The sequence below is a fragment of the Mobula hypostoma genome, chromosome 1, assembly GCF_963921235.1.
Source record: "Mobula hypostoma chromosome 1, sMobHyp1.1, whole genome shotgun sequence".
In the NCBI taxonomy this organism is placed as follows: domain Eukaryota; kingdom Metazoa; phylum Chordata; class Chondrichthyes; order Myliobatiformes; family Myliobatidae; genus Mobula; species Mobula hypostoma.
Window position 1 is genome coordinate 84,713,844 of NC_086097.1, and position 22,915 is coordinate 84,736,758.

The 22,915-nt window shown below is 40.7% G+C and overlaps 1 protein-coding gene across 2 annotated transcripts in view; it reads left to right on the forward strand.

Annotated features, from left to right (window-relative positions):
• Window positions 1-21,935, forward strand: part of LOC134358591 (cytochrome c oxidase assembly protein COX16 homolog, mitochondrial) — an 80,609-nt gene extending 58,674 nt beyond the window's left edge. The window contains exons 1-3 of one of the 2 annotated variants that reach the window (XM_063071041.1): window positions 7,620-7,747; window positions 13,543-13,611; window positions 19,808-21,935. In XM_063071041.1, coding sequence (XP_062927111.1) covers window positions 7,652-7,747; window positions 13,543-13,611; window positions 19,808-19,924 — 282 coding nt within the window. In that variant the 5' untranslated portion in view covers window positions 7,620-7,651 and the 3' untranslated portion in view covers window positions 19,925-21,935. Of the gene's footprint in view, window positions 1-7,619; window positions 7,748-13,542; window positions 13,612-19,807 lie in introns of those variants that run through there. The other variant, XM_063071113.1, reaches the window with a different exon arrangement.
• Window positions 21,936-22,915: the final 980 nt, after the last annotated feature.

The following is a 22,915-nucleotide window of genomic DNA, read 5'->3' on the forward strand; positions in this document are numbered from 1 at the left end:
GAGGGGGGGGGGAGGGAAAGATGTGCTTAGTGGTGGGATCCCGTTGGAGGTGGCGGAAGTTACGGAGAATAATATGTTGGACCTGGAGGCTGGTGGGGTGGTAGGTGAGGACCAGGGGAACCCTATTCCTAGTGGGGTGGCGGGAGGATGGAGTGAGAGCAGATGTACGTGAAATGGGGGAGATGCGTTTAAGAGCAGAGTTGATAGTGGAGGAAGGGAAGCCCCTTTCTTTAAAAAAGGAATACATCTCCCTCGTCCTAGAATGAAAAGCCTCATCCTGAGAGCAGATGCGGCAGAGACGGAGGAATTGCGAGAAGGGGATGGCGTTTTTGCAAGAGACAGGGTGAGAAGAAGAATAGTCCAGATAGCTGTGAGAGTCAGTAGGCTTATAGTAGACATCAGTAGATAAGCTGTCCCCAGAGATGGAGTCAGAAAGATCTAGAAAGGGGAGGGAGGTGTCGGAAATGGACCAGGTAAACTTGAGGGCAGGGTGAAAGTTGGAGGCAAAGTTAATAAAGTCAACGAGCTCTGCATGCATGCAGGAAGCAGCACCAATGCAGTCAATGCAATGTTTTGTTACTACTTGTGTTTTGTTTAGTTGTGTTTGTGATGTTCTGCCGAGCATTGTGGGCATGCTGTGTTGGTGCTGGAATGTCTAGTGACACCTGCAGACTTTCCCCAGCATATCCTTAGGTTGTGTTGGTTGTTAACACAAATAGCACATTTCACTGTATATTTCGATGTACAAGTGATAAATAAATGAATATGTATTAGATTCTTTCTTCTTCAGCCCTTTACCTCTTCCACCTGTCATCTCCTAATTTACTTCATCCCCCCACCCACCCACTCACCTCATCTCAATCTCAATCCCAGGTGCTGGGGATTTCCCCTCAGCTGGTTTCACCTAACACCAACCAGCTCGTACTCCTTCCCCTCCCCCTCCCTTATTCTGACAGCTGCCCCCCTTCCTTTCTAGTCCTGATTGGCCGGAAACATCAACTGCTTATTCTTCTCCATAGCTACTGCCTGACTTACTAGTTTTTCTAGCATTCTGTGTGTGTTGCTCAAGATTTCCAGCGTCTGCAGAATCCCTCGTATTTATCCCTTCCCCTCACAGCCGAGAAGTACCATACCAATGAAATCTGAATATCATACATATTCTTTGGCAAAGGATCCACTATCTCTTTTTCCTGTAGAGTCGTAGTGATATTTTGCCTGATTGCAGCTTACTAGCCAGATAAAATCCCTCTGTGCTCGGTGAATATGTCATTCTTGCATTACATCTAATCCACTCCGGTTTAAAATGAAATGCTTAAAATTTTAAAAGGTAACCCATTTCTCTTTGGGCAGCTTATTCTAAATTCATATCTAACCCTATTTCATTCAACCTCCACCCACATCCCACAATATGGGATCCAGGGAAGTTTGGCCAGGTGGATTCAGAATTGGCTTGCCTGCAAAAGGCAGAGGGTGGTGGTGGAGGGAGTACATTGAGATTGGAGGATTGCGACTAGTGGTGTCCACAAGGATCTGTTCTGGGACCTCTACTTTTCGTGATTTTTATTAACGACCTGGATGTGGGGTTAGAAGGGTGGGTTGACAAGTTTGCAGACGACACAAAGGTTGGTGGTGTTGTTGATAGCGTAGAATATTGTCAAATATTGCAGAGAGTCATTGATAGAATGCAGAAGTGGGCTGAGAAGTGGCAGATGGAGTTCAACCCGGAGAAGTGTGAGGTGGTACACTTTGGAAGGACAAGCTCCAAGGCAGAGTACAAAGTAAATGGCAGGATACTTGGTAGTGTGGAGGAGCAGAGGGATCTGGGGGTACATGTCCACAAATCCCTGAAAGTTGGCTCACAGGTAGATAGGGCAGTTAAGAAAGCTTATGGGGTGTTAGCTTTCATAAGTCGAGGGATAGAGTTTAAGAGTTGCGATGTAATGATGCAGCTCTGTAAAACTCTGGTTAGGCCACACATGGAGTACTGTGTCCAGTTCTGGTCGCCTCACTATAGGAAGAATGTGGAAGCATTGGAAAGGGTACAGAGGAGATTTACCAGGATGCTGCCTGGTTTAGAAAGTATGCATTATGATCAGAGATTAAGGGAGCTAGGGCTTTACTCTTTGGCGAGAAGGAGGATGAGAGGAGACATGATAGAGGTTTACAAGATAATAAGAGGAATAGATAGAGTGGATAGCCAGCGCCTCTTCCCCAGGGCACCACTGCTCAATACAAGAGGACATGGCTTTAAGGTAAGGGGTGGGAAGTTCAAGGGGGATATTAGAGGAAGGTTTTTTACTCAGAGAGTGGTTGGTGCGTGGAATGCACTGCCTGAGTCAGTGGTGGAGGCAGATACACCAGTGAAGTTTAAGAGACTACTGGACAGGTATATGGAGGAATTTAAGGTGGGGGCTTGTATGGGAGGCAGGGTTTGAGGGTCGGCACAGCATATAGAGAATGTGCTGTACTATTCTATGTTCTATATATACTTCCATTGTCACCAAATCAGAAAGTATGCGAGTCATAAGATTTAACTATTATAAGCACCAACTGAACTTTTAACAAACCTTTTAATTTAAATTTTTTTTACCCAGGAAAACGTAGAAATCGATGGTGCTAAGCTAATGTATAAACAAGGTATTTCTGTTAAAGTGTACAAAATATCTTGACACCATGTTCTAAGTTCTATTAATTTTATTTCAGTTCAAGTTGATCACTTTGATGACTGAAACTCTGATCTCTATGCCAGAATCAATCCTTGCCAGAAGATCTAGGTCACATCATTACATTCTAGAAAATAATCCTTGGTTAGCAATTGCCTTTTGTTATGAACAATATCTGATTGTTCACTAAGCTTTTTCCATACAGTGTTCATCCTTGTTTTAAGTTTGGGCAGGCATGTATATATTGGCTATAGACTCAGTGGCCACTTTATTAGGTATATTTGCTCGTTAGTACAAATATCTAATCAGTCAGTAATGTAGCAGCAGCTCAATGCAGAAAAGCATGTAGCCACCGTCAAGAGGTTCAGTTGTTCTTCGGAGCAAACATCAGAATGGGGAAGAAATGTGATCTAAATGACTTTGACCATGGGATGATTGTTGATGCCAGACAGGGTGATTTAAGTATGATAGGAACTGCTGACATCCTGGAATATTCACACACAGCAGTCTCTAGAGTTTATAGAGAATGGTGTGATAAACAAAAGCATCCAGTGAGCGATGGTTCTGTGAGGAAAAATGCCTTATTAGTGAGAGAGGTCAAAGGAGAATGGCCAGACTGGTTCAAGTTGACAGGACAGCAACAGTAACTCAAGTAACCACGTTACAACAATGGTGTGCTGAAGAGCATCTCTGAACCGTGAAGTGGTTGGGCTACAGCAGCAGAAGATCACAAACATATACTCAGAGGCCATTTTGTTAGGTACAGGAAGCACCTAATGAAGTGACCACTGAGTTAGATATCTAATACATTCCATGTTCATGCTTAAAAATGGATTTTGCTTTTTTTATATAACGTAAACAGCACACCTGCATCTTCCAACAGCACCATTACTATACTGAGTTCTGTATCACCCAGGTATCTAAAGCAATCCCTATATTTTAGCCTGCATGTTTTATGACTTGGTTTTATACCAGCATCTGTTTTTGCTTATTTAAAACAAATGATACATGTATAACTTAAAAATAGCATCAACATGTCCCAGCATAGGTTGAAAACTAATTTAATACAAAACTACGGGAGATTGACTGGTTTTGCCATTTATAGGAGGCAATCTTCTATCTAACCTGTCTAATAGATTTTCGTATTTTCTTGAAAATACTTTATTTACACAGATTTATATAATACAAAACACTTAAAGGGCATTTTCAGCATGTTATGTTATTCCATTTACTTAATATTAGCAAACCATCAATTTTTGTTTACATTAATAATTTGAGCAGTTTCTAAAACTTTTACAGATTTGAGCTGCATAGTGTGTGATGCCTGGAGGGTCTTAAACAGTGCCCTTTATCATGGAACCTTTGCAGTGGATGCACCTGGCTTCAGTCTGACTTGCGAAGTATAGCCCTAGACTTGGAGCGTGTTTGTTTCTGGGCAGCACCTTCCTTTGGAGATCCAATGACCTGTGGGCAGTTCCTTAAGGATCCTTCACCAAGTTGATGAATGACTTGTGGTCCTCCAACAGCAATGTCTAATTGTCTCAGTGTGTATCCCCTGGGAACCACCCATTGTTGGACCCTGGTGCTTTTGCAATCCAAGGTTCTTTGGAAATCAAGAATGAGGCATAAAACTTATTGTTTATAATAGTTTTATTAAGTGCTACAAGAGTGGAAAATGAACAAGGAAGAAGAGCCAAGAGAACAAAGAGTGGGGGGGGGGAGGCAAAAAAGATAGTTCTGATCTTCTCATACTCAGACTAGAGATAAACAGAAGTTTGATGATAACAATGAATCTACAAAATAGCTAGATTCAAGTGGCATAACATCTACTTCAGAAAAATGACATTTCTAGAAAAATACAGAAGTAACTGTACCATAATTATTGGAAAATTCACCGAACAAAAAAAAACATGTATATTGAAAGGTTCATTTTATTGTCAAAGTATGCATGTAAAATACAACTCTGATATTCGTATTCTCCAGCTAGCCATGAAATACAGGATTGATGATAACATCAATCCCCCAAACCCTTCCCTCACAAAAAATAATCAGTGACAATAACATCAAATTCACAACCCTCTCCCTCACGGAAAAAACAGTGACAATAGCATCCAAAGTCCCCCCCCCCCCACACACACACACACACACACAAATCTAACAAATGTAATGATTATATAAAAATACAAGCAAGCATAGGAAAATTAAACTACATGAAAAAACTATTCTACAAACCAATCCAACACATCATAGCACAGTGTGATATTTAATGCAGCTTTGAGGGATGGACCTGTTCTATCAATTCTCAGATCTTCTTAGTGAACATGCAGTTCAGTAAGAGATAGATGGGGATCTTACTCCCACCGAAACTATCTTGAAAATAGCATGAGCTGACACTGAGACTCCGGATACAGGTGTCCCCCGCTTTTCGAACGCTCGCTTTACGAAACCTCACTGTTATGAAAGACCTACATTAGTATCCTGTTTTTGCTTTCAGAAGGTGCTTTTACTGTTATGAAAAAAAATCAGCGCGCGATAAAAAGCCAGCATGTGAAAAAATCAGCATGCAATAAAAGGCAGCGCCCACCCCGAACAGCCACTCTCCCCCGGATTCGGAACGGCATTGTTTAAACACGTGCCTGTGAGCAGCCATTTGCAATATGAGTTCTAAGGTATCAGAAAAGCCTAAAAGAGCTCGTAAGGGTGTTACACTTAGCATAAAACTAGACATAATTAAGCGTTTTGATCGTGGTGAACGAAGTAAGGACAACATGAGTTTGGCTTGTGGAAGCTGACGAACATGATGTTGACAACAGGAATTCTGCAGATGCTGGAAATTCGAGCAACACACATAAAAGTTGCTGGTGAACACAGCAGGCCAGGCAGCATCTCTAGGAAGAAGTGCAGTCGACGTTTCAGGCCGAGACCCTTCGTCAGGACTAACTGAAGGAAGAGTGAGTAAGGGATTTGAAAGTTGGAGGGGGAGGGGGAGATCCAAAATGATAGAAGACAAGAGGGGGAGGGATGGAGCCATGAGCTGGACAGGTGATAGGCAAAAGGGATACGAGAGGATCATGGGACAGGAGGTCCCAAACAGTCCTTCCAGGTGAGGCAACACTTCACCTGTGAGCCGGCTGGGGTGATATACTGCGTCCGGTGCTCCTGATGTGGCCTTTTATATATTGGCGAGACCCAACGCAGACTGGGAGACCGCTTTGCTGAACACCTACGCTCTGTCCGCCAGAGAAAGCAGGATCTCCCAGTGGCCACACATTTTAATTCCACATCCCATTCCCATTCTGACATGTCAATCTTCAGCCTCCTCTACTGTAAAGATGAAGCCACAGTCAGGTTGGAGGAACAACACCTTATATTCCGTCTGGGTAGCCTCCAACCTGATGGCATGAACATCGACTTCTCTAACTTCCGCTAAGGCCCCACCTCCCCCTCGTACCCCATCTGTTACTTATTTTTATACACACATTCTTTCTCTCACTCTCCTTTTTCTCCCTCTGTCCCTCTGAATATACCCCTTGCCCATCCTCTGGGACCCCCCCCCTTGTCTTTCTTCCCGGACCTCCTGTCCCATGATCCTCTCGTATCCCTTTTGCTTATCACCTGTCCAGCTCTTGGCTTCATCCCTCCCCCTCCTGTCTTCTCCTATCATTTTGGATCTCCCCCTCCCCCTCCAACTTTCAAATCCCTTACTCACTCTTCCTTCCGTTAGTCCTGACGAAGGGTCTCGGCCTGAAACGTCGACTGCACCTCTTCCTAGAGATGCTGCCTGGCCTGCTGCGAACATGATGTTGAAGAGGTTTTGGCATCCCATGACCAAAAACTGACAGATGAAGAGCTGATGCAATTGGAAGAAAAAAGGATAACAATCAAAACCAAATGAGTAATGATAAAGTACAACTTTAATTTTGAAAGGGTACGTCGGTTTAGGGGATATTTGCAGGATGATTTTAGTCCTTACAAAGAACTGTGTGATAGAAAAATGCGCGAGGCTCAGCAGTCAAGCATGCCTTCCACATCAGCCACAGCAGACGATGAACCTCGACCTTCGACATCAAGGCGGGCAGAGATAGAAGAAGATGAGCTGCCTGCTCTAATGGAAACAGACGATGACGAGATGACACCCCAGTGTCCCACCACCCCAACCCCCAGGCCACGGACAGATACCGATTTGCGGAGAATGCAATGGTAGCCGGGAGGCACACAGCATCTTTAAGAAAAAAGCCGAAATAAACACGCTAATTAATTAGGTGCCGCCGACACGTAATTGTCGGCCCAGATCAGAGACGACGCAATGGGAAATCGGCACTGATCTGGGCCGACAATTACGTGCCAGGCGGCACCTAATTAATTAGCATGTTTATTTCGGTTTTTTTCTCAAAGATGTGCTGTGTGCCTCCCAGCTACAGCTGGACCCCTGCATGCTTCGCGGCAATGTATCACTCAGCGGCCTGGAGGGGGGGGCCCACTGCACCACCCAAACTCCGACTCAGCCTAACACACCGTCATCAGTGTGCTTGGCGCTGTCCCGATTCCGGTAAGTGATACTACACTGTACATAAGTTATTTCTACTTTATATAGGCTGTGTATTTTTATGTGTTATTTGGTATGATTTGGCAGCTTTATAGCTTAAAGGTTACTGGAGAGCGCTTGCGCCGTGTTTTTGCCAACAGCGCTTGCGTGAGATTTACTGCTGACGGCACTTGCGTGAGATTTTCGCCACGGAGAACAGTTCAGTAATGATTGTGGAAAAGTATTTCTACTTTATATAGGCTGTGTATTTATCATATAATTCCTGCTTTTACTATATGTTACTGTTATTTTAGGTTTTATGTGTTATTTGGCATGATTTGGTAGGTTATTTTTGGGTCTGCGAACACTCACGACATTTTCCCATATAAATAAATGGTAATTGCTTCTTCGCTTTATGACATTTCGGCTTACGAACCGTTTCATAGGAACGCTGTACCTTCGGATGGCGGGGGAAACCTGTGCATGTGTCCTTACCACCAGCAGCCAAGCAATCTCATGGAGCTTGTTTGACAGTTCTAGTGATAAAGCATTCTGCAAGGTGAGCAAGATCCACCCTATCCCTTTCATGTAGGGCTTTAAGTACATTTCATGTGATTTGTGATTTTAAAAAAAAAAGGTCTGCAAGGAATAGGTGAAATAGCATAATCCAACTAAAATAAATGTTTTGTGGTAACATGCCCAAACTGTCCTTTGCACTGTCAGGGACAAACAGAATTTGAGCACATTCTGATACATCTGTCTATTCAGGATCTATGTACAACTTTATTCAACAATATACAAACATAGACATCAAAATGGAGGCCACCACATCTGTTTGTCTTTGCAGATTTTTCATTATGTTTCTGTGAATTGAATCTATTTTGGAGTTCCAGGCAAACTGAATGTCATTTAAAAAAAAAACATTGCATATGTGGGAAATCAGAAATGAAAACAAGAGATGTAATGCATGTGCTGGTTGTGGGCCACCCTGTACTGCTTAGGGCAAACCCCAGAGCCCCATGCACTTGATGACTCGGTTCTTTCTGATCATCAAGTGTGAGTGCTACTGTCTATGCAGTTTCTTCACCTTGCATATAGACCTTGCTCCATCTCCAGCAGTTCACATTGCCAGCACTCTCTGGAATCCCATCTGACTCTAAACAGCATTGGTTAGTCTGGCTGCCTCTGAGCATGGCCTTGATTTTGCTTGGGTTCGGTGTGACTGCCAAGGCGAGTTGGAACTGTTTACAGCTGCTTTTCTATCTGTGGACCACACAGGAAGTCTGAACACAAGACAATGATATCCATGTGTAGAATCAGAATCAGGTTTATTATCACCGGCATGTGACTTGAAATTTGTTAACTTAGCAGCAAAGTTCAATGCAATACATAATCTAGCAGAGAAAATAAATCAAATACAGTATACGTATATTGAATAGATTAAAAAACGTGCAGTAAAACAAAAGTACTGTATATTTAAAAAAAGTGAGGTCGTGTCAGGAATCGGATGGCTGAGGGGAAGAAGCTGTTCTGGAATCACTGAGTGTGTGCCTTCAGACTTCTGTATCTGCTGCCTGATGGTAATAGTGAGAAAAGGGCATGCCCTGGGTGCTGGAGGTCCTCAATAATGGACGCTTTGCTCTGAGTGTCTGTACTGCTTCCTGTTCTGCTTCCTGATGGACTCATCAGGAGGCTCTGTGGAAATCTTAAAAAAAAGGCAGTGGAGAGATGACAGCCTTGCCTTACTCCAGATTTTTCTGCTTTGTAACTTCAAAAACTAATTGAAAGAAAAGTATGGGAGTCTGGGAAAAGATGTCTGTTTCATTGTTACTTTAGCAAGCTGCACACATGATGTGCTGGCAAAATGACATGTGCTAGTCACGTACCTTTATGTATAACCCATAATGAATTATGTAAACATGCTTAATCAAACAATACATTTGCAATATTATTCAATTATTGCTGAAGTGTTAAATACACAACACTCTTCCCTGCTTAGCTATAAATTCTAACTTGGTATAGAACATAATTTTGTCCTGGGGCCTCTGCCATGGTGGTTCTAGGAGTTGACTCTGGCTGCAGGAAGTGATTCTGATGACTGGATGCAATTCTTCTCTCGCTGTTACGAATGTCATTCCCATAGGAATGATCTTTACTCCAGTATAACTTCTTAGCTGGATATCTGCAGGCTTCAGTTCAGTATCTTTGATATGTCATTCCCATAGGAATGATCTTTTCTCCAGTATAACTTCTTAGCTGGATATCTGCAGGCTTCAGTTCTGTATCTTTGAAATGCCATTCAAACTCATTTTGTTGAATGACTGAAACAGCTGAGCCAGTGTCTAATACCATTTTAATTAATTTGCCGTTCACTTCTGGTGTAAGCCATATCACTTGCCTTCTGTTAGTTTCCATATTGCAAATCTCAAGGCTACTCAGTTCTGTGTTTTCATCAACAGGATGCAGATCAGTGCTCTTCTTGATACTGCAACTTGACTTCTTAGCTTTTTCTCTTCCCTGTGCAATCCATTTATTTTTGTCTGCCTGACAAATTCTTTGTATATGTCCTACTTCGCCTTTAAACTTGCATTGGTCTAGTGTATGTAAGCCTTTGCCATAACAGTAATGCAATTTGTTCAGTCAGGCAAGTTTCTATTTAGACATTGCAATTTTGTTCACACTCTTTCATTCCTGACTGCAACTCAGTCGTGTCTCTAGCAGCTGTTTCCTTTGATACAGCGATTTCAACTGCTCTTTTTAAGTGTGAGTTGTGCTTCACTTAGGACCCATTTTTTGAATCCTTTTTTATAAGATTGCACAAACAAAGCAATCTCTCAGTGCATCATTAAGCCCACCACTGAACTGACAATGCTTAATTTCTTCAATTCAGCCACATAATCTGAAATGGACGCCCTGCCTTTTGATTCTGCTTATGAAAACTAAAGTGTTCTGTAATCAATAATGGTTTCGGTTCTAAATGTTCCTGCATTACTTTCACGATAAAAGCAAAGCTCATTTTGGTTGGTTTGGTTGGAGCAATCAAACTTCTAAGCAAGCTGTGTGCTCTTCCACCTATTACAGTCAGAAAAACTGACACTCGTTTCTTATTGGCTATTCCATTTGCTTTAAAATACTGCTCAATCCATTCAGTATAGATGGTTCAATCATCTGTTGTGTAATTGAACTCATCTATCTTTCCAAAGTAGCTAGTCACTTATGCTTTATTTATTTTTATTACTATTATTATTATTACTTGGTATTCACTCTTTATGAGCTTTACTTCAATAGGTAGGTAGTCGTCTCAGGTTCATTTTAAAGCTTGCTCATTGCTGCTGTTATATTTTGTAACTCAAAAAACTAATCGAAAGAAAAAGCTGGGAGCCTGGGAATATGTGTCTAGTTCGTTTTTACTTTACCGAGGGGCGCACATATGACATGGTGGCCTAATGACATATGCCATTCACACACTTTTACCCATAACCCATAATGAAATAGGTAAACACAAAGAATGCGTAAAGAATATATTTACAATATCACTCAAATATTACTGAAATTTTAAATACACAACACAGATTTGATTAGGAAGCCTTCAGTTTCTCAAGCTTAGTTTAAGACTGTGCTACTAAAACCAAACAGATGGAATAATGAAAAATCAGCTCCAAGAACCAAAAGTCTTTAGAGAAAATACTTCTCAGTATGGGTTCTACCTTTAAGATTGTCATATTAAGATAATTACTTCTAGATTTTATAGCCATCCATTAATTTATTTAAAACAGTTTATTTTATAAGTGTTCACAGTGATCTAAATTTGACATAAGAAATGTTATGATCTTAAAATTGGAAAAGGAATTTGCACTTAATACAAACATAAGTATTTACAGTATTTATCTGCAATTTCTTAACTTGTGCAACTTGCAATTGCACTTGACTATTAACAGTTGACTGTTTCTCTTTTTCAGTTCTGATGAAGTGTCTTGGCATGAACCATTAACAAGAATCCTGCCTGACTTGAGTGTTTTGAGCATGGTTGCTTTTATTCTGACTTTCGTCATCTGTAGTCGTTATATTATTTTCATTTACTGTCATTGGCTGTTGACCGTACTAGCTCCAAGTTCACTTACAACAAAAAAACTTGATATTGTAATGCATTCCACAGTCTTCTCTTCAAATGCAACTCTCGGCATTTAGATTAAACATGGGCAGTTTGCCACCATCTTACCCGACAGTATGGATACAATACGAATCACATTATCTTCCTTGAATTGAAAATACAATAGATTCTGCAGATGCTGGAAAGCTTGAGCAACACACATGCTGGAGGAACTCAATAGGTCAGGCAGCAGCTATGGAGGGAAGTGAGCAGCTGGTATTTTGACATGAGACCCAAAGGAAAGGAAGGGAACAAAAGCCAGAATAAGAAACAGCGTCTCCAATTTGAGTGGAGTATGTTCACATCAATTGTGTCATTAAATTTTCCAGACTTCCATTTTCTTTCACTGCTTCATCAAAGCAGCTGAGTACAGAATTTAAAAACGCAAACAACAGGAATTCTGCAGATGCTGGAAATTCAAGCAACACACATCAAAGTTGCTGGTGAACGCAGCAGGCCAGGCAGCATCTCTAGGAAGAGGTACAGTCGACGTTTCAGGCCGAGACCCTTCATCAGGACTAACTAAAGGAAGAGTTAGTAAGAGATTTGAGAGGGGGAGGGGGAGATCCAAAATGATAGGAGAAGACAGGAGGGGGAGGGATGGAGCCAACAGCTGAACAGGTGATTGGCAAAGGGGATACAAGAGGATCATGGGACAGGAGGCCCAGGGAGAAAGACAAGGGCAGGGGGGAACCATGGGATGGGCAAGGGGTATAGTCAGAGGGACAGAGGGAGAAAAAGGAGAGTGAGAGAAAGAATGTGTGTATATAAATAAATAACGGATGGGGTACGAGGGGGAGGTGGGGCATTAGCGGAAGTTAGAGAAGTCGATGTTCATGCCATCAGTTTGGAGGCTACCCAGACGGAATATAAGGTGTTGTTCCTCCAACCTGAGTGTGGCTTCATCTTTACAGTAGAGGAGGCCGTGGATAGACATGTCAGAATGAGAATGGGATGTGGAATTAAAATGTGGGGCCACTGGGAGATCCTGCTTTCTCTGGCGGACAGAGCGTAGATGTTCAGCAAAGCGGTCTCCCAGTCAGCGTTGGGTCGCCAATATATAGAAGGCCACATCGGGAGCACCGGACGCAGTATATCACCCCAGCCGACTCACAGGTGAAGTGTCGCCTCACCTGGAAGGACTGTCTGGGACCCTGAATGGTGGTAAGGGAGGAAGTGTAAGGGCATGTGTAGCACTTGTTCCGCTTACAAGGATAATTGCCAGGAGGGAGATCAGTGGGGAGGGATGGGTGGGATGAATGGACAATGGAGTCATGTAGGGAGCGATCCCTGCGGAAAGCGGGGGGTGGGGGCGGAAAGATGTGCTTAGTGGTGGGATCCCGTTGGAGGTGGCGGAGGTTACGGAGAATAATATGTTGGACCCGGAGGCTGGTGGGGTGGTAGGTGAGGACCAGGGGAACCCTATTCCTAGTGGGGTGGCAGGAGGATGGAGTGAGAGCAGATGTGCATGAAATGGGGGAGGATGCGTTTGAGAGCAGAGTTGATGGTGGAGGAAGGGAAGCCCCTTTCTTTAAAAAAGGAGGACATCTCCCTCCTTAATTTCTTGTAATTAATGACTTTTATCTGTAGGAGATGGGCAATATATTTATGTATTTATTTTTTGATATAATAATGATATTATATAATTCTGTATTAAGAACTCTTATGGAAACAAAATAGTGGTCTTCCTATCGGTCTCCAAATAGAGAAGACCGATATGTTATATATAATTCCAAGCTGCACTGAACTGAAGAAACTTTTCTAGTCTGATTAATGCAAGTTAAAACTGGGTTTGCTCTGATTGCTTGCAAGTGTTAGCTTTAAATAAGAATCAGACAGACACAAGTTGCTGCTTCTTGCTCACCACTGACTCCTTTTGGAAGATGGTAACATAGGGCATTAAAGCAATGATTGGTTCAGGCTTGGCTCAGATAGGATGTCTGAGTGATCAAATGACTTGCTGATGCCAGCTGTTGGAATATACACATGAGTAGCCACTGAGTAACTGAAGCAATCTGTTCTGAAATGTTGTTTGGTAATAGAATCCTGAAGTTCTTGGCACTTGGAACATTTTTCAGTATGCCATGAACGTTTACCTTCTACTAACTTTGACCAAGTAATGTTTTACAATTTATGTTTACAATTTTTTGTCTTTTGTATTTACATTAAATACTCACTTATATTTATCTTGGTTTTTTTCCCAGTTGGATCCTGCACTTGAAGCACAGTTAAAGAAGAATAAAGACAAGGTTACACTAGAGTCAGAATATCAGGTGTAGTATTAAAATTATGTGGTCCTGGTCAAATAATCTCAATGTTTATTAACATTTTTTTCAGGATTTATGAACGCATGGCAATGCATAGTATTCATTCAATATCAGTGATGCTACCTCAGACCTGCTCAAACCCTCTCTGTGTGTCTCCTTATTTCTTCCTCCTGCCCTAGTGCAATTAAACAATCAGTATTTTGGTTTGCTATTACGCCCATGTTTGTTTTGATCTTGCTGTCTCTTTACTCTGGAGAGTCTCAGAGCTGTACTCTGAATGCTCATCTAGCCAATACTAGCTTCACATTTCCAATTGATATCACTGGATTGGCTATTTCTTTTCATTGCAAGATTGTTTTGCTACTTCATAAGAAAGCTGAGCGATGTTTTTAAGTTTACGTTATCATGTTGTATAAGGCGTAATTGTACTATAGCAGGATTGTAGGTGCGGCCAAGTAGACAATGTTGATCAAAATATTGAATGGGGATTTGCGAGAGGAGTCTCAAAGCATACCCTATTAGTGAAACTGTTATTTCTATTCCTTACCCTTTACTTAAAATACTTTGTCACCAATTGCTCACAAGTTCCTCTTGATATTGAAACCTCCAAACAGCTTTTCTTGTCTTTTGAAAAGGTGAGTGAACAAAACTCACAAAGAATCCTAAATCTGTATTGCTGAACATGTAAATCTGGGCACAACAGCTACAGGATGCCAATGGGCTCCTTGAGATGTCTAACACAGACTGCCAACAAGTTAGTTTTATTAATGGTTAAACCAGGTAAGTCGATGAAGGTGAAAGGAATGGCCGGAAATGTCGCTTGGTTAGTGAAGAGGTATGAGTAAAGACTGTAGGACAATTTAAATGCCAATCTGGAGCCTTTGGGCGGGCATTCCATCTAATGGTGCAATTGAACAGCATGCTAGTGGGCTTACACCTGTGGAGCTTGGCCGCAACAACGTTAACTTGTAGTTTTCCCTTAGTTTATAGAATTGAAAGGAAAGTGCACAGCACAAGTGTTAAAACCATGGTCGTTTCATTTGGCATTGATTACCACAACTTATTCTTCATTTCTCTTTAGTTATTTTCCTTTGAAGGTAACTAAAGCTCTGTCATGCCACAATTGTTCTGATGACTAATATTTGGCACTGCCACATGTCCCTTGTTAGGCTTACTAGGCTAATGTCTTGGAAGTGTATTTCTGTAGTACACCTGAATGCTGTTGATCACTGACCAGTTTTGCCACTTCTGTCTTGGGGATATGCACCTTGATACTTATATTCTTTCACACTACTCTAATCCTACAGATCAGTGGCTTAGGTGATTCTAGCTCTGTAAGATCTTCAGTTCACAGAACTGACAAAAGACTCTGCAATTTCACTTTAATTCAGTGAAGTGGAATTGTACAATCCTCGATCAGTTCTGTGAACAGAAGAGCTTGGTGCAAAGTGGACACAAGAAGGTCAGGTAACCGAAACATGCTGTGATCTGATGATGATCACCATTTTTACAAACCACCAGTAGCTGGAAAATTAAATTCGGAAGGTTGAAAGGCATATTATCCTGCTGCATTTTTTTTCTAATTCCTCTCCTTGGGCTGATTTAACTTAACATGCCTTACAGATAATCCTTTGATTTATTTATTTTTTTTCTCTTCTTTGGCTGGAGTTCTAAAGAGATTGAATAGGCTAGGTCAGTTATCCCTGGAGTGAAGAAAGCTGAGAGGTGACATGATGAAGGTATATAAATTTATTAGTGGCATAAATATGAGAAATAGTCAGAATTTGTTTCCCTGATAGAGGTGCTAAAACTTGAGGGCACTGGTTTAAAGTAAGAGGGTGTTGGTTGAAAGTTGATCTGAAAGGTAAATCATTCATAAGGTAATTGGTATCTGGAAAGAGCTGCCAGAGGAGGGAGAGGCAGCAGGAATACCAATAACTTTAAGAGTCTTTGAAGATGAAGGCATAGAGAAATATGGAGTTAACACAAGCACGGTAGCGTAGTGTTGATCACTGATCGGGGTTTGATTCCCACCAATGTCTGTAAAGAATTTGTATGTTCTCCCATGGATGTGTGGGTTTCTTCCCACATTGCAAAGACATGGGGTTAGGGAGTTGTGGACATGCATGGCAACCCTTGTGGTCTGCCCCCAGCACAATACTCACTGATTTCATTTGGCATAAATGATGCATTTCACTCTATGTGCCAATGTACATGTGACTAATAAAGCTTATCTCTTTAATCTTTAGAAGTGGTCTAGATGAGCCATAGACACGGTGAGCCAAAGGGCCTGATTCTTTGATGCACAACTGTATGGTTTGGTCCCAGTCTACTCAGTGAGCCATCAGCAATACAAGACATTGGTGCAGCCTAATTTGGAGTATTGCATGCAGTTTTAGTCACCTACCTACAGGAAAGATTTATATAAGGTTGAAAGAGTACAGAGAAAATTTACAAGGATGTTGTTGGGTCTGGACGATCTGAGTTATAAGGGAAGATTGAATAGGTTAGGATTTCATTCCTTAGAATGCAGAAGATTGAGAGAGTTGATAGAGGTATACTAAATTATGAGAGGTATAGTAGACAGGGTAAACGCAAGCATATTTTCCACAGAAGTTGGGTGGGACTACAACCAGAGGTTACAGGTGAAAGGTGAAATGTTTAAGGTGAACATGAGTGGGAACTTCTTCACTCAGAGGGTCGAGAAAGTGTAGAATGAGCTGCCAAGTGTTGCATACAAGCTCGATTGCAATGATTAAGAGAAGTTTGGATAGGTACATGGATTGTAGCACTAAGGAGGGCTATGGTCCCACTACAGGTCAATGGGAGAAGACAGTTTAAATGGTTCAGTACAGACTAGATGAGCTGAAGAACCTGTTTTTCTGCTGTACTTTTCTATGACTCTACCGAATTTATTGGTTTCAATGTTGATTGTTTCCCTTTTCGTGATTTTGTACAATACATAATCTCTATGTTGTTTTATACTTTTTCTTTGGCTCTGTGACCTTCTTTTAGCTGCTGTAATGTGCCATCTATCATTATATGTTCTTTAGAATTATTTACTATTATTTAGAATGATTTTGAGGAGGAAAGAAGGGGAAATCAGTACTGGAAGACTGATGCAGCTGAGATTGACTGGGGTTAGCACCATGATTAATGTTAGACCACTGCAAGCCATAAGATTGATTATAGTGCTCTTTATGTAAGCACTGTACTGTGAGAAGGATTTGTCCCTTCCATTTGGGAATTCTTATTCTGCCTAATTATCTCTGAGCCAAGTGACGAGTACTGTGCAGAGAAGTCAGTGTAGTGACATTTTCAACATTTCATTTTTACAGGCAACAAAGGTTCTCTGTCTTGCAGCTGTAAAATCTTTTCAGAATTCTAAAAGCTCATTTTCTGCTGGATCTCTATATTAATTGCAGTAAATGGATTGAAGAAAATAGTTATGATGGAATCATAAATTTGACATGCAACGTAGCTTCTGATTTGAGAGTCGAAACAAAGCTTTGGAGTTTTATGATCTAGAATTCTGATTAGGAGAGTTTTCAATCTGCTGCATCAGAACTGCCACTGTAGCTGTCAGGCATGATTTCTTCCAAGCTGTGCAGCTGTCCTGTACAGAATTTCCACTGTGAAGCTTTCCATTTGAAGAGGTGGGCAGCTGTTCTGGCTTGAACTATTCAGCGAGAGCAACTGAAACTAATGAAGGTTTGTCTGAAAATCCTGGAGGTAATGAGACTTCTCAGTCCAATTAAAATGTTAACCACCATACATGATACAGTTATGTAACTCTGCAACTATACTTCACTGAGGTCATTGTGGTTGAAGGAAGGAAAGAACAAAGATCTTCAAATGTAAAAGTATAGATTTGTATGCAAAATTATTTTTCACATGTGCACGACCAAATGCAGGTACGCTATATAATATCTAAAATGTACATATGTACTTGCCATTGTAACATGTAACAAAACCAAGGTCAGTCTCTATGCAGATATACCGTAATTATATTTAATGTGTATAATTTAACATTATAACAATCTTTTTAATTCTGATATTGTTTGCGGAGAGGGGGTTGGTGGTTGGAGAAACATCTCTTCCAAAGGAGGTGCTCCTTCCCTCCGCTAGCTTGCTGGATACCCTTGGGCAAGGTGTAGCACTTGCTTAGCCCCCCGCCCCGATCAGGGTTACCTGAAGCCATAGGAGCAGGTGGTAGCTGGTTGTCTGAACAGCTGGTGCATATCACAAGTCCTGGTTATGCGATCTCTGATGCTAGGCAGGCAATCTCTGAAGAGTATTGATAATGGCTGGGGTCGCCTGTCTTGTAAAGACACTGTCCTGAAAATGTCAATGGCAAATCAATTCTGTAGAAAAATTTGCCAAGAACAATCATGGTCATGGAAGACCATGATCACCCAGGTCATATGACCCATCACATAACAGATGAACAATTGTTCCAACAACTGTGTTCATTCAAACTGTGACCACCCATCTGCCGGCTGTCGGCCCTGTGCTGACCAAAATACAAAATTTGCATTACTACTTGTGGTGTTCAGGATATGTTTGCCTGAAATTCCAGTGCTATTTAAAGGATATGTACTTGGAAATCTTAATGGGTTAACATTTTCATTTATGGAAAGCATTCCCAAATTCTGATCATAGGATACTTCTGTCCGGAAATTCATTGGAATCTTTCCTTGCCTCGGTTTTGCTCCCTTGAGTGGAGAGGACAGACCTTCCCATTATTAACATTTATATTACAACAATGTGCAGTGGCTGAAGTATTGTCCTACTATACTTAAGACTCAAGTTCAACTGCAGCTAAAATCGACAGAGTAAAAATCTTCTTTCTCCGTGGGCATGAAAATGTGAGATCACAATGAAACAGGTTCCAAGTATTCATGATTGTAGAACAGTCTTAACTTGCAGTTGAATAACTGCCTCAGCCCTTGTTCATTATAATCTTAAAAGTGGTGCTTTGTTCTCCACTGTGCAGCTTTGGGACAATACTTTGGGAGCAAGCTTTAGTTATTGTGGGTTTGGCACAGTTTGATGTAGTGATGTTTCCTGGTCAGAGGAAAGAAAGAATATGGTGCTGATCTGTTTGGTGTTGTGTGATGTCTTGTTGCTCATTTATTAAATTCTGTGAGTGTACACAATGACTTTTATTTACCTGAAGAGTTTAGGAATGCGCATGTTTGAACAGTTGAATAATTTGAATTTTACTTTGCAATTTGTAGCATTATAGTTATTGGTTTGTATCCTGAATCAACACACAACCTGATTGATTAGACACATATTGCATAGGTGGTTCATGTGACATTTTATAGAAGTAGATTCTGAAGCAATGCTACTCATAAACTTTGATGAGGGTTGCATTTCCAAACACGTTTCTTGACAATGGCAGTTTCAGAAATTCTGTATAAAGCTCTATTACAGTAGTGAAGCCTCACTGATTCCCAAACTGAGTTTCTGTATGATTGCAGGACTATCAGCTAGAGAAGCTTACTACTTTTTCCAAAGAAAGGGAAGGCAGGTTAGTGAAAAGATAACAAACAATGCAATTTGCTGCTTACCTGTATCCTAAAGAGTGAAAGGCAGTACCCCATCTTGGATAATACTTCAGCTATTAGTTTTTTTTTGGAGGAGATGTATGGAATAAGAAAAGACAATTGAACAGAAATCTAAATGATGTTTAAAGAGATGCAAATATATTTCTGCATGGAAATACTTTATTCTCCTGAAGCTTTTCCACTTTCTTTCCTTGCATTGAGAGATGCTATTTAAAGCACAAATGAGATCTTAGTGAGGATGACACATACCCTCTGTTCAAGCCCCCTTACTTTCACTGATGAGAAAGGGGGTAATTGTTCTATTCTAGCATTGCAATGCCCTGTAACAGGAGCATATGGAGCAGTGTGTTAGCTGGAACAAGGAACTCTCATCAAAGATAGCACTGCATCTACAGAAAGGTGGTTATGAAGTGTTTAGAGAAACAGTTTTATAGCTTTCAGCGTATGTGCAAATAATTGATGTTATGCTGTTCAAACCACTGAATTGTAATTGTTTATATTATATTGCATACATTCTGTTGTGCATGTGATTTTTTAAAAATTGACTTTTGGTAAAGAATATAATACATCAATTTTGTTATGTAACAAAGTGATGATGTCCAACTTTGTTCTCTTAAATAAAAATACAGAAACTTCCAAAGCCTAACTCTGAATGGGTAAACATCAGAGGACCACGTCCCTGGGAAGATTCAAAAGCTGTCCAAGAACAACAACGGAAGATTCAAATTGGGAGCAGCATTAAATAGTGACGCGAATCGCCTGGTTGTTATTCACTTGCGTCTGGAAACTGAATGCCTCAGCTAATTTGAATTTAAGATGTTATATACATAAAATTTTTGCATTGTCTGTTTTGTTTTTTTTGTATTGATTTAATAATAACTGTAAAATGGGAGATCAGAGTGAATGTGAATGGATCTACTGATGGTATTGGAAATCCCTTACAATGTATGAAATATGATTTTTCTTTTGAAATTACCTTTTGAAGGTTTCAATAATGCAAAATGAGCTTTGAACTATTTCAGCAGGAAATTATAGCCATATGCTATCTTAGTTTTCCAGTGTTCGTACACTGCTTTCAAGCAGCAATGTCTATTGTTTCCTAGCAACCAGTGCTGCTGGCTCTCAATTAGAGCTTGGTCTAGATTTGTGAAAGATGCAGCTCCTTTTGAGCTGCTTCATGTTGGGTTTCATTTTTGGAGCCCCAGGTACTAGGCCAAGTCTGTTCCCTGCATTCATGTAATTGTACCTGTAATTGCACATCCCTAGAGATTGCTTAGATGCCTCTGGAGGAATTTTCACCTCCTAGATTAATAGATGGAACCCTAACTGGATTTTTTTTTCAACTAGGCAGATCCCCAAAGAAAATCACTGTTTCTTGTTGGGTATCCCCACAACAGTTTCTTCATCAGGAACGATAATACCCAAAACAGGCTTGTGCCAAGCTGGTAGCTTGTGAGTGAAGACTTTGCATTGTTATGAGAAGAGTTAACCTTCTGAAAGTTTCATGTGTCTTGCATATTACTGTCCCAAACAACCTTAGGTGCATGGTACTCGCTGGATTAATGCTATATAAGGTTTCTAGACCTGATAACTGCGCGGGTTTGGGTTCACCATTAAATGTAAACAGATTTCATGTCTCTTATAATCCAAGGTTTATCTTAACTGGCCTTCATTATCCTGAATGATAATCATACAACCCCACAGGAAAGTTTTGTCAGGATGCCAGCAGCTTGAATGTTTTATCTGCCATCCTTTGCATTACTCTTTGAAAGGAAAGCTGAACATGCACTTAATTGATGAAAACATCAGTAAGTGTACACTAATAAACATTGAATTGCAAAGTTCATTCTAAGCCTATATACATAAAATAATGATCTCGCTTTCTTTCCAAACTTTGGCGTTATTATGGAGCTTCAGTTTTCACAGTGTGAAGTATACAGCGTCTTCAAGCTGGCCCAGTTTCTCTGCTTGGCTGGCAAAAATGCAGTCTTTCTTCAGCTAAATAAAAATAGTCTGATAAAACAGCTTACCAAAAATAAGTTACATTATGAAGCATAATTCTAAGTTTTTTGTTAGGGTTAAGCCTTGTCAATTCATCATATTGCATTGTAGCCATATTACTCAACTCAATTATCTGAAATCTTACTGTGGTGGAAGCATGGGCATTGTTGTCTCAGTAGAAAAGAGCAGTGATGTAGTGCCGGGATGGGGGAAGAGAGGAGGTAATAACTGATGTAGCAAATAGGCAGCAAAGCCACAGCCGCAGGAACAGTGTAAATGTTAAATGTAACTAAAATTGACTGTGTATGGTATGTATAGTTAAAATAAGATATTTGAAAGTTCACTAGTCAAGAATTGGGAAGATCTCCTCAGGTTATGAAGCAGGAGAAAAGGAAAAGGAGAAATGGATTTCCTTCCCTCTGTGTCTCTAAAGACAAAGTTGAGTTTATTGCTATAGCCACAACTGCATGAATGCACAGGTACGGTAGGAAACTTACTAGTCGCAGCATCTCAGCCACATAGCATCACAGGAAGAACATAAAGTGGAATGAATTATACAGTATTTTTTACAAGATAGAACAATTAGAACAAAAAGAAGTCCATTTTAGTACTAGGTGATCAAAGTAGGCATAGTGTTGCTAAACTGTTTTGATTACAGTCATGCCATTTGGTCCAGGAACGGAATGGTTGAAGGGCAATCGCTGTTCTTGAACCTGGTGGTGTGGGGCTTGGGCTTTTGTACCTCCTGTCTGATGGTTGCTGCAAAAAGATGGCATGGCTGAGTGGTGAGGGTCTTTGATGAAAGATGTTGCTTTCTTGAGGCAGTGCCTCCTGTGGATACCACTGATGGTGGGGGGGGGGGGGGATGTTGGAATTAACAAGCCCACAGGCTGTGGACGCTCAGTTACCGAGTCTATTCAAGACCAAGATCGATTTTGTTTTTGGACTCGAAGTCAGAAACTTGGTGGGAAAGTAAATTTGAAATGAAGTATAAACTATGAGATTAAAATGTGGTGCAAGCTCAAGGAGCTATAATGGTATAGTCCTTGTAATCTTATTTAATTTTAAGTTTTGAATATCTAAGTTTCCTTTTGCCAAATGCTTGGTGAGCAAAATTAAATACACTTCAGGGAATTGAACACCATTTTAACGAACAGTCAGAAAATGATCTTGGAAAAGATTTTAGGTGTTATGCACTTTTTTTTAAACCAATTTAGAAATTAACTCTATTATGCAGTTCCCATTCATTATTCTCCTGTATATTCCTGCCATCTCTTACCCATGTAATACAGAACACTCTTTGTGCTCCAGCATACCTCGTACACCAACTTGCAAAAAACTGATGAGATGAGAAAAAGCATTATGAACATCATATTCAGTCACATAATCTTGCTCCAGGATCTGCTTATTTTCATAACTAAAATTCATAGTGCTAAGATTTCTGTAATTTCTTCAATATTCCATTGGTAATCAAATTAAAAAAAAAAACAAGCTGCAGAGTTGAATCAGATATATAGTGATTCAATACAGATGAATTCCATTTTGCGAAAAATGTTTTGAACAGCATCAAATTGGGGAAAGGACCCTTGAACAAAAACTGAAGCTTTAGGAGAAAATAGTCATAGTGAGAAGGAACACATGCACAATGCTGGAGGATCTCAGCGGCCCAGGCAGCATCTGTGGAAAAGAGTAAACAGTTGATGTTTCGGGCCGAGACTCAGTGTCTGCTTGGGTTC